We start from the raw sequence: 12,500 nt of genomic DNA on the forward strand, positions 1-12,500 counted from the left end.
CAACATGAAAAACAATTATAAACTTGTCACAGACCTTTTTTGCTGAAGCCATGCGACGTAATCCCTTTGTACAGCTGTCCAAGACATCAGTAGTATCAGATAAACCTCCATGGTGATGCAGTAAATATTCTAAACGGTCAAGAATGGTGCAGTGTCGAAACCAGCGCGTCAGCGAAGAGTGACACCTCAGTCCATCCCTCTACCACAGCCACTCATACTCCTATGGCTGAGATAGATTGCAGCTACATTACGATTTTCCATGTTATTGCTGGTATCTTTACCAGTTTTTAATTAATAACGGAACATACTGCCAAGGGAGGGGCTCTCAGAGCGAGGGCCAGGTAACTACTCTGCCTATTCCCTTTTCGTCAGGCCTGAGTTGGACTAACAGGGTGGCGCTTAACAGCCACATTATTAAGAATTTTATACATGGGAATTTTAGTGGGCAATAAGCGTTGTTAAACTGTAGTTAAAAGATAATGGAATAATTAATACATAATATAAAGTAATTTTAAATAAGATATGTGATGCTGCTATTTTTGAGTTATCAGTACTCGTGTGTCTATCTTGAGATTTAGAACAGTCTATCTGCCATTTCATAAGGAACATCGTGATTGAGTTTGAGTTTCAGTAGTTTAAGATCGTGTTCTTGCGCCATTTCGCAAGTCTGGTGACCTAATGCGAAAGATTTGTCTGAGAAGGTAGACTCGACTGAAGCTTTAGTGTGCAGAGCTTTAAGAAAGCGACATTTGAAAGCACACCCTGCAGTGATACGCTCAAACGCACGTGGAGTTTCTTGTGAGGCGTAATTCGCTGCATACACCCTGCGACGCGTACAGAGATCAATCCTAGTTTTTACTGCTTTCAGTACATCGTGACATAAGTATGGATATTGCAGACGTGTTCATACGTGTGCCGCGCAGCCGACATTGTCGTAGCATTTCCACAAAAGTCACGCAGTGTAAGACACAAATTAGGTACATCGCATACAGGAAGCGCACGCACACACACATAGAAAAAAATCTTACCGGATGTTCTGTATCGCTGCGGTGGCAGCCAGAAAAAATTCTGTGCTAAGATGAGTGCTGAGCAGGGTGCGGGTTACACGTCTTACATGGAAGTAGTCAACGTGTGCGACATACAGCGGGATGCTGCCAGAAGCTGTAGATAAGCTGGTGTTGGCAGTTAATTGTGGCAACACATTGTACTGCAAGTCTATCTCAGCGTGACTAACAGTGTCCGACAGTCGTGACTTGTATACAACATTGTATTACCGAAAAAGGGTCACACATACACGTGCGCGCGCGCACAAACAGAGGACGTGGCCAATTGTTATTCAGCGTGAAGAAGACCACGGACCCAAGCGTGCGCATAAAATCAGAGAAATAGAGAGAGAAAGAATGGGAAGGGGGAAGTGACTCACTGGCTTGTTTCTGAGTGAACGGCGAATGGTAATTGAGAGGTTAAAGGTTGTGTGAGAAAATTTGAAAGAAGAAAAGTACGGGGGACAGTCATCCTCCTTCATGGATTGTCGGTGATCTCGTGTGATGTATTATCGGTGATATCGTATGCCGTATTGTCAGTGAATCATGTAGGTGGACGTTGTTGTCCTGTGGTCTCATGTAACGTGTTATCAGTGACGTCGTGTTGTTACTTATTGCTATCGCGAGTCAGTGTATCAAGTTATTGAATGCGATGTATTATCGGTGATCTCATGTTCTGTATTATTAGTGGTCTTTGGATTTGCGTATGCTATTCAGTGATCTTGTGCTCTGTATTATAAGTTATCGCATGTGACGTATTATCATCGATCGCCATTATGATAATTTCTGTCACATTTTATCATGATATTGTGTAACTTATATCGCAGTCGTGTGCGATGTAACATCATGGATTTTGTGTGACGTGTAGCGTTCCACATCAGTATAACAATACTATTGCATATACTAAAATTTTATGACAATATTTGGAGAGGGTGATAAAATCCCCATTAATAATTTGCTGCGAAGTGGTAACATTGACACACAAGGCTTGTCGTCACAATGTGATGGAGCAGTGAGTAGCGCTGCGACAGAAAGACCGAGCATCACGAAAACCATCTGAACGGTAATAGATACTATCTGTCAAAAACAAGAAGATGGCACAACAGAGTCTGTCTGGAATAAGAGCAGACATCGGTCACTGGGATTATGTTTGAATATTGCGTACTTTTATGAAAATTAAATGATCTTGTTTGGCATTGGCTAGAGAGTCTATGACATCAGTTATGTTTTGTTTGTTTTGTTGTTTGTTTGTTGCTTGCTTATTGTGTGTTCCTGTTCCTTTATTAGTCACTCCTTTAGCGTTCTATCGAATCGCTGCTATTATCGATCGCCAGATACGGAGGTCAATTTGGAAAGCGACGTGGATATAATGGTATATAATGGATCCTAGTTTCCTTCTTTCGGGGTCATGAGTCGTGATCAGTGCACGTGCTGTCCATGTGTTTCATTTTCGGTGTGACATAGTCATAGGTGGGTAAGTTGCTGTTATTTCCACAGGTGACTGAGTGTGGTATCACTGAGAGAGAGGTGGTAGAAAGAAATAAAGCCCATAAGGAAATGTTGAACAAGAGCAACGTACATACTGCACACTTAAGATGTTCAACTTACCGCTTTGTTTACGTTGTTCAATATCAGTGTTCTTTCGCTAATAAGTGCAAAGTAAAGTAATAAATAAGGGAAATGTTTCATAAGGAGAAACATGAACATATATTCTAAAAATAAAGGACAACATACTGATATGATAAATTCAGAGAACTTAGGTCATTCTGATTGGCAGGTAGACATGGACATACAGAATAGTGTTTATGATCTTTGTCTGAGATGTAATTACTCGGTTCTGTATCCCATCGGCAGCGCAACTTTGTTGAATTGGCTGACTGTTTTGAAAAGCAAAATTGGAAAACATCCAGTACTACTTTCTGTTTTCAAGCTTCTAAGACTTAACGATCTGACCCGAAGACAGAGAGTCGCAATCCGTTCTTAGATAAAGAATGTGGCTTAAAGTAAGTTCATTTTGGGTCTTTCTTTAACGTAAACATAGTAGAATAGGAGGTGTGGGCAGAAGTACAGCCCGCTCTTTCTCGCTTTGTGGTTTTAAACATGGGGTGAAGGACAAGTCGCCAGATGAACTTTTTTGTAAGTTCGAATAGCCTTTTGTGGGACTTCCCTTTCTTTTCACGTGTGTTTTAACGATCGCGGAATAATTTTTACTTGCGCACATTGCTGAGCAAAATTGAAGGCAGTGTTGTTTGTTTTTGAGGGGTTGTTTTGTTTGTGTGTGTGAGAGAGAGGAGAGAGAGAGAGCATATTTTCTCATTTATCACCGCCATCGACATTCTCGTTGAAAATTTTAAAGCAGCAAAAATAATTTTTAAAAAAAACAACAACTGAGAGGTATCAAAAGAATCTGTTATCAGTTTGTTTTGGTTTTTTTTTTTTTTGGGTCGTCCGCTCATCTGTTGCCTTATTTATTCTGATGTCGTCCTCTCATCTCTACCTCAACAAATGAAGCTATGTCAGAGCACATGACACAAAACAATTCTGTTCCACCTTTTTTACTATAAGTGAAATTTCAGGTTTTTCAATTAACCAAGTCAATTCGTTACTGAACTCAATTTGATTGTCTGTTCGTTCTCTCTACACAAAATGCTCTGATGTGTTCATGCATGTGTCCTCTGTGTCACTAACATCCGCAGTTCTCGCTACGATAAACATGGGGGAGATAGTTTCTTGTCTGATTTTAACAGATTTCTCAGCGTATACACTCCTCATTTATCCCTCCTATCATAGTGACCAGCTTTCCTCTCATCACCCTCCCCCATTAACTTTGAACTCTTCAGGTCTGGTTATCCATACTAATCGGGTAGGACTTAGAGTGCACCCCATAAAAAAAAGGGTATGTAAATATTCCTCAAAGAAAAAATATCGTTTTTGCCCCAAACCGTGACAGTTTCGAGCTGAACCACTCGTCAAAAGGCGAACTAAATGTTTCGCGTTTCTTCCATTCTACTATCAATTACACCACTACCCTCAGCTGCACACCCTCCACTTCTTTTCTCTTCCTCTAAAAATACTTAAAATCGTTCTTTTTTAATTGCAGTCAAAGGATTTATTAAATGTCTGAACTAAAGCTATGGGCTTAAACGTTGTTGAAATGGCTATCGAGATACCCCGTTTCGATGACTTGACTATCCCGTGCAGTCGTCGGTTGCTATAGTAACTGGTCTCATGTCCCTTGTCACCAGCCGGGTGTGACGACAACAGCCATATAACTGTGTCAGTTGCTTCTTCTTTTTTTTTTCCCACCCCTCCCTCGTGAATATTCTTCTGTCTTCTTTTGGTCGCCGACAATTCGGTGTCGTGGGAACGAAGACAGGCAAATGGCGAAGAGACTAGACTGGGATCGACGGTCTTCTGGAGTCACAAAAAGCAGGACGGCCAGGAACTAGGCCGCATAATCACTAGGAAACTGGAGAAGTAAAACTGGAAATAAAAGAAACAGCAATTCACCAGAGAGCGTTCTGGATAACTTTCTATAGCACCTTTGCAGCCTGGTCTCACAGACTTGCAATAAAAAGAACTAAAATGCGTTTACATAAGAGGGAAAAGCATGCGCGCGCGCACATACACATGAGCACGAAGGCACGGTTTGCTACAGTTGGGCACCGAGGTCAGTGATGGTTGTGTGCATTTACCTGAAAATTACTTGTAAACTCAGTGTGCATGCAAAGAAAAATTAGAATTGTGTAAAACTGAAACCTCCTCTCAGCGACTTTTGGAAAAAGTTTCAGTCTAGCGTCGGTCTTGACAGCTACACGCAGACGACAGCCGCCATCTTGTCCACTGACCAACATGAATTTGCACGAGATGTGATGTTGTAATGAGTGTCATTACAGTTTGATTCTCCAAGATTTGATTAGCGTAATCCATGCAACAACAGAATGAGTACCCACTATTTCACTTGTTAATATTTGTAACAAAGTCGCTTCTCGCTGTCCGTGTTTACAGGGCTAGCTACCTTTTTTGTGATATAGCCTTAGTTGCTGCCACCCCCTCACTGTGTAATACATGTTCTTACATATTCCACATTGTTTTATTTATTTATTTTATTTATTTATTCTGTTCAGTTCGATTCGCCAGTGAGCTGTTCGTGTAACGCATTTAATATCCGGCAGGATGACAGAGAGCAGTGAATGTTTCAATCGTGTGGTAGTCTCAGCTCTTCACCTCTTTATTGTTCGTGTTCTTCACAACCATTTGACCATTTTGCTTACTCAAATCCAAAACAGCCGGATGTATACGGGGTACAATGTCAATCTTGACCAGTCCTTACTGGTATTGAATAATGTTGCATCAGTCGGAAATTGAATATGATATAAAACAAAACGACCAAATAAGAAGCGATACAGAGAAACAGAAACACAGCGAGACAGGAGACATCATCGCCCAGATACACAAACACAAATTTCTCTCTCTTGTGTGTTTGTAAGCGAGAGAAATAGAGAGAAAGAGAGGGGGAACTTGGAATGGGGGGGGGGAGAAATTATGACTTCTACCTACTGACCAACTTCAAGCCTCGTCTGCTACCACTGTTTTGATAGGAAGAGCCTAATATACTTCCTGGGTAAATGTAAGAGACGCCGAAATCTTGGGGCTATCAGTGATTTTCCTCCTCACGCAGCAGTTTGCTTGACAGACCGCGGACTCCGATCGTCCCTCGCAACGTACACCGATGCTGGCGACGCGAGTGAACGGTGTGTGTGTGTGCGCGCGCGTGCACCGAGCCGCTCACTGGGGCCATCCTTTCTCGGGAGAGGAGCCAGGAATTCCAGGTATTGCCTTATTTTCCACCCTTGAAGGTGCCGTGCATCCTCCGCCAGTGCAGGCGCCCGTGATTTGATCCAGCAACTTACACGGCGTGCAGGGGGGTAGGAGGGGTAGGGAGGGGATGGAGAATGGAGGGAGAAGATTCCCCACCCCCACCTCAGAGCCGCACCTGCGCCATCGGCCAGGTAACGCCCGTGCACCTGGTGGATGCAGGGGACGCTCCCGAGGTGTCTGTAGTGCCCATCGTACAGTGTGAGAAAGTATGGGCGATCTTGGGCAGTGAACACACTCTTAATTACTGCTTAATTCTAAGTGTGGTGTGTGCGTGTGCGTGCGTGTATATGAGCGTGTCTTGATTTTATTGCTACTGGCCTGCGTGCATATTTTGAAACACTAATCTGTTTGACAGGAGAGTAGAATTAACATTTGTCATTATCATGCTGATGGATTATGGACACCTGAAAATAATGTAAAAAAAAAAAATTGCGGGATTGAAAGCTTCATGAAAAAAAAAAAAAGAGATCGAAAGGCATGAAAGAAGGAAGGAAAAAAAATAAGAAAGGGAGAAAATATCTCGAAAGAAATATTAAAACAAAAAGTAGCAAGCAAACATTAGCACGGGGACAAGTTTAAAAATAGTAACACTTTTTTCACGTGTTCGTTGAGTGTGAATGAGTTATTAAGGCGGTGGTTTCGTTTATGCGGAGCAGCGCCGTGAAGCTCGCTGACGGTTGGCTGAAGACAGAAAAAATTATAATAGATGCCACGCCCCCTTTTTGGGTCCCGTTCATCTGTACACTGTATTAACGAGAAATACCTTCCGGATTGTTTTGCCTATAAAACCTGTTGCAGGGACCTCGGGGGTACTTCCACCTGTTAGGATCACCTATCTTGCTTGCAGGTAAGGCTCACCTGCTCGAACAGGATGCTTGTTTTCTTTCTTGAGAAACATTTGCAGATAAAATGTGTTTTCCTGACGAGACTCTTCCGTCCGAAACGGTCTGTCACTCCAAACTTGACTTGGTTTAAATTACAGAAAACACAGGACTGATATTTGTTCCTTTTGAACAAGTAGCATACAGGGATGTGAAGTAATGTGGCAAGAAATTAACACTTCTCTTTCTTAAATCAAGATCACAAAATAGGACGTTGATTATTAAGGCAAAAAGTAATTCAGAGAATTCTCTATTCTTCTTTTGAAAAATTAAAAGTTTGATCTTATTTTTATTCAATTAAAGCAGCAGTATCATTTTGCAATTAAGTATTTTTGAACTTTTCAATTTTTTTTCGTTTGTTTAAAATTTGAGGATAATAATCTTGTTATTGCTTATTTTTTTGTGTTGCACATTTGACTGTTTTAAATAAAAACATTTTGCACTCTCATCCATAAATTGTAATATATTTTAATATCTTTGTTAGTATGTTTTAATGTATTTTCATATTTTATGCCTAATATGCTTCGCTTTTTGATGTTTAAATATTTCACTTTTATGTTTAATGCGTTTTGATATTTTACTTTTTACGTTTTAATATTTTAATTTTCATGTTTTAATATTTTAATTTTCATATTTTTAAAATATTTTATTTTTAATACTTTTATTTTGTTTAAAATACTTTTACATTTTATGTTCAATGTGTTTTAATATTTTAACACGTACTTTTAACTATTTTACTAACCATTTAATTAATTCATTTCTTTGTAACCGAAGTTTGAAGAAAAGAGGTTACACTAGAAATTTTCTTTCGTTGCTTCTATTTGCATCTTGATAAAACTGTTTACAGAGTTCAGTGCTGAGACTAAACAATGGACAAATTTACCTCGCTAGACACATGGCCTCCGTCTTCAAACAAACCAGGTATGGGGACCTCACCCACTCACCCCTCGTTGTCATAGCTGTACTAGCAGTAGCAACATATCATTACCACAATCACCTCCGCAAAACTATTTTGTATCCCCGAGCCTGTTTGTAAGCTGCATTCACTTACTCATGATGTGAACCTAATGCTCGTGAGTCTGCTTTCAGACCTGGTCCCCTACACCCCTGAGAGCGACCCGCCCAGCCCTGTACAGGACCTGCACATCATGCAGCCCTTCAATTTGTGTGATCCCTCCAGTTTCAGCTTATCTCCTGGATTTGGTATATTTCTCTTTATTTCAATAAGACGAGGGCTGGGGGGAGTTAGAACTAGAACTATTATGTAAAGCCAACTGGCATTATTGTCGAATGATGGTCACTTTAAAATAAAAACCAAACAATACGAACAGACTCACACATTCGACACAGTCAGTTAAGATGACATTTCCCAATACTTTTTCTGTCTTACAGCTGAATGTTAATTTAATATAATTTTTTGACATTTATTCGAGATAAAAAATGAAAAAAAGAAATAAATGACAAATTAGTGTTAGTTTATATCGGAGAGAAAAGTACTGGAGTGTAATTTATATTTTAAGCAGACACATAAGTCGTACTAGTTTGCAGTTGGTTACTTTTTTGTACTTCCATCCATCTCTTACTGTATCTGCTTCTCTCTTTCTCTCTGCGTTCACGTTTACGAACTCTCATGCGGATGTACATGCTTGCACATGTGTGTGTGTGTTTCTCTGTGAACAAAGCGAAAATATAAGTCGACAATAAAAAAAAAAAATACTAGAAACCTTGAGTTAGAATACACAGGTGTTCTCACCAAGAACCAATTTTTTTTTTAATCTGACCATGTGCTTCTTTCTTTGATCAGAGCGCTCTCGCGAATCCTCAACTGAGAGCGAGCCCTTGTCATCTGTGTTTTCATTTCTCTACCCTCTCCAGCACCACGATCTGTTGGCCAGCACCAGTAAGTACATCGTTACCTGCCTGTGATAGGTTATGATAGGCGACATCTTCCGAAAACATGCGAGCTTCCTCAGAAAGTAGGATGTCACAGCCTTCACCTTCCCCTTCCCCCCGCACTCAGCGAGGAATCAGCGCGTGCTGACCGTGTCCTTGGTGTTTCCTGCTACCACGGAGGTATATCTAGATATAGAGGTATATCTAGATATAGATATACTTCCGTGGTGCCACGTTACTGCCTGGGCATACCTCCATACATCCCAGTTCTACCTCCGTACATATCACACCCTTTTCCTCCCTCACTGCTAAAGGAGAGAAAAAAAATCTTTCGCATTACCTCTATTACCCGTTCTTGCAGAAAAACACTGGATTAGTGACATAATTATATTTTAGCAGGGAGCGTCTATCCCCGCAAAAAAAAAAAATACGAGTGGTTTCGACATGGCGCTAAGATCGCAACAGTTGCTCGTTGTAATAGTTCTACGTTTGCAATGACTAACAGTAAAGTTATTAAAGCAATAAAAGTGGAATAAACTTTTTTTAAACACAGATGGCATGACTTTGAAGAGCGACCCACAACGTTTTGCAATGAAAATGAATTCCAGTACATGCCACCATGCGGATCGCAGCAGACAGACTTCTTCACGAGAAACACGGGTATGTATGCGGGTGGGCCCGATAGCTCGCTTGAAAAGGGTTTTCATTTCATTTTCATGGTTAATTTGTTTATGAATACTGTTTTTCCTTGTAAATGTGACTCAATCGTATTTAATGTAAGATTTTCCTTGTGACAGTGTGGGCAAGCCCCTCTGTCGTAAACCTGATGATCGAGTGAGAGTGAAGGGTGCTCACTCCTCACGGGAATGGCGCTCGAGTTGTTGATCATTTTTGTGTGAGCAGAGGGGAATAATCTTTCTTGCTGCTGTGTGGTGTCAAATCGAACTTCCCAGCATCCTTCTTGATTGGAAGAATTGATCCCAATTGTCTTTTTCAAAAGTCGTAGATCCCTGAAATGCAAAAGGCAACAGCTGTACTTAGTAAATCAAGACTCAGGTGAGCAAGAAGGACCCTAATGTGAAACAAAAATAATCACCTGCGCACGAGCATGTTGAAAAAAATGTGTCCTTCCACGATATGTCACACATGCGACTCAGGCACACCGTCGTCTATAGCCAGAGTAGCAGTCTCTTAGGTATCTCATCAACTGTCATGAGAAAGTATCCTCACCCGTTGGCAGTCACCATCGGCCAATAACAACTGATGTTTAAGAACCACAACATGCACATAACATCCACATCTTGTATTCATGACACTGTCCAGGTTTCTTATCGACGATGAACTCGACTGAGGTACTGACTGAGGTGATTAAGTTTTAATTTGATTAATTTTAAAAGGTTTCTTTAATTATAAGACGAATATTAAAAAAGAAAACAAAAGCAGATTTAACTATTTCATTTTTTGTTTACGCAATATTGAAAGTCAGCCGACAAGTAGTACCGACAATTAACAACCAACACCAGGGGAAAAAAACCTGCCGAAAAACTGGGATGAGACAAGTTAGATGGGAAATTTGCTATAATTTATTTAGTGTTATTCTAATTAGTAAAAGTTTTGAAGAGTAACAGTTTCCAACCATGTTCGTGAAAATTATCCGATTAAAAAATGACATGCGTGGAAAGCATTATATGAATTTTATTAGCGTGGATGTACGATCTTGGCCAGGTTTAGTAGTATGATGTTGATCAGATTATTTCCAATCTATATATATATTATTTCCATTTTTACTCATCTAATGTCGAACTCGACAATAATTAAAAATTAAGAGGATCTGTACCTTTCTTTTTCACGAAGCCCTCGAGTATCTAATGTCTTACGCGGCTCGAAAATAAAACGCCGGAGTCGAAGTTCTTGTAGTCCCTCGCTCATACACACATACGTACAGACATACTCCGTATGCATGCACGCATAGACATGGGTGGACACAAAACAATGAACTAGAGATCAGAGCTGGGAAGAGGGTGTTCCAACCTATTTTTGCGAGCATGTCGGGCAGAAAAGATGGGGTTCATTAATTTTCAAACCACTCAGACAGGACTAGAAGGGAGCCTTCCTAATAACAAACAAACAAACAAACAAACAAACAAACAAACAAAAAAAAAAAACCATGAATGACATCGTACATTTAAATAAGATAACTTGCTGAAGAAAAAATAGACGTACATGAAATTTGCTGTATTTCCACTGTAAAATAAAACTGTTTTCACATAAGAAAACAAACGTTTTTAATTTTGTTTCTTTATATGTACCTTTACATGAACGCTGTTCTGTTTTAAGGGTTTTACTTATCTGTTATCTTTCTGTTCTTGGTTTTTTTTTCCTGGAAAAAAACTGTCAAACAAACCACCTCTTTCTTTTTTTTTTGAGTTGCTTATGTTCGTGGCTTATTTTGCACTCATAAACAGCAATATGATTATTTTAAAGATAGCCCTAAACCTTTCCTCTGTCTTTTCCATTTAAAAAATGTGAGTTTCACAGTAAAGCTATTTTTAAATGAGATCTTTTCACTGATCTTACGTTCACTGACTTGGTAGTTCCCGTTTTCCTTCTTACCTTCCTTGATTTTATTCATATATTCATTCCTTCTTTCGTTCTCTTACTTAACAGTGCACCTTCTTAGAGATGTCTATATTTACAAACGATAGATATAGTTGTAAGCAGATGAAAGAAAGCTAATAAAATGTTTTTCAAACGAATAATTTTGTGTGTATGTGTGTGTGTGTGTATGTTTAGGCTTATTTGCATGTTGATGAGATATCGCACCTGTGTTTACAAAATTATACTTCATAAATAAATAAACCAACAATCTTACCGCCATAAGCAATCCTGTTTGATTGGACCGTTAGAATGATAACATCAACTCCGATGCCTGATGTCTATGTACTTTTCTCGTCCAGAGCACTTTCTGGATTCCTCGTCTGACAGCGAGCCCTCTTCTCCCCTCCATGGAAAGACTTCTGTCTACTCGATGGTGGACAACAATCCTCCCACACAGAAACAAGAATGCGCTAATCAAAGTGGTGAGTGTATTTTCTTCTTGATGGTTGTCACATATTCTGTCACATATTTACGAAGAACACAGAGGGGGAGGGGTATGTAACACCTTGCCAGCCTTTGTCTCTTACTTCCAATCTGTACTAGCTTGTCGTCATGCCTGGCTGCACCTGCTTCTGTCTGTCTGACACACAGATCTTGCTATGTCTATCTATTCCTGAGCTATTTTTTTTTAACAGAGATGCTTTCTCTCCACCACTACCATCACACATACAGCAGACACACACGTACGCATATACGTCCTATAAGCACGCAGGCTTGATCAATAAACATCTCAAACGCATTAAGGAGCAACCTGGCACAATCTACAGAAAATAATGATTAAATGATTTCAGATGTCGACCTGAAGGTAGTCGTCAGTGGAGGGGAGCTGATGGTGGAGATGAGAGGACACGTGTACCCCATCGACACCATCATCGAGCCATCGCCTCCGGATTCCACGGCTGGTGAGAGCCTTTCATTGCTGCTGACGTACGGCTGTGAAATTTAGGTTCGCAGTTAGTTATCAACTGTCGAGATTTTCTGCAAACGCACGAGTTAACGAAATTATTTTCAAATGAACGGGTTTAGTTTATTAAAAGATACTAAGTACCGCCGCCTACTTGAAGACCCATTGAGTTAATATGACACTTCAGCCATGTCATGCAGCCGACCCCATACGAACACCCGGCGTCATCTTGAACGACGA

General features: G+C 40.2%; 1 protein-coding gene across 2 annotated transcripts in view; it reads left to right on the forward strand.

Moving 5' to 3' along the window:
- Nucleotides 1-6,717: 6,717 nt before the first annotated feature.
- The window catches only part of LOC112560240 (transcription factor ets-4-like), a 21,049-nt gene continuing 15,266 nt past the window's right edge, over nucleotides 6,718-12,500 (forward strand). Inside the window, exons 1-7 of one of the 2 annotated variants that reach the window (XM_025231929.1) lie at nucleotides 6,718-6,771; nucleotides 7,653-7,726; nucleotides 7,895-8,008; nucleotides 8,610-8,705; nucleotides 9,252-9,358; nucleotides 11,656-11,778; nucleotides 12,148-12,258. In XM_025231929.1, the coding sequence (XP_025087714.1) occupies nucleotides 9,310-9,358; nucleotides 11,656-11,778; nucleotides 12,148-12,258 (283 nt within the window). In that variant the 5' untranslated portion in view covers nucleotides 6,718-6,771; nucleotides 7,653-7,726; nucleotides 7,895-8,008; nucleotides 8,610-8,705; nucleotides 9,252-9,309. Of the gene's footprint in view, nucleotides 6,772-7,652; nucleotides 7,727-7,894; nucleotides 8,009-8,609; nucleotides 8,706-8,829; nucleotides 9,359-11,655; nucleotides 11,779-12,147; nucleotides 12,259-12,500 lie in introns of those variants that run through there. The other variant, XM_025231930.1, reaches the window with a different exon arrangement.

Source organism: Pomacea canaliculata, linkage group LG3, assembly GCF_003073045.1.
Source record: "Pomacea canaliculata isolate SZHN2017 linkage group LG3, ASM307304v1, whole genome shotgun sequence".
In the NCBI taxonomy this organism is placed as follows: domain Eukaryota; kingdom Metazoa; phylum Mollusca; class Gastropoda; order Architaenioglossa; family Ampullariidae; genus Pomacea; species Pomacea canaliculata.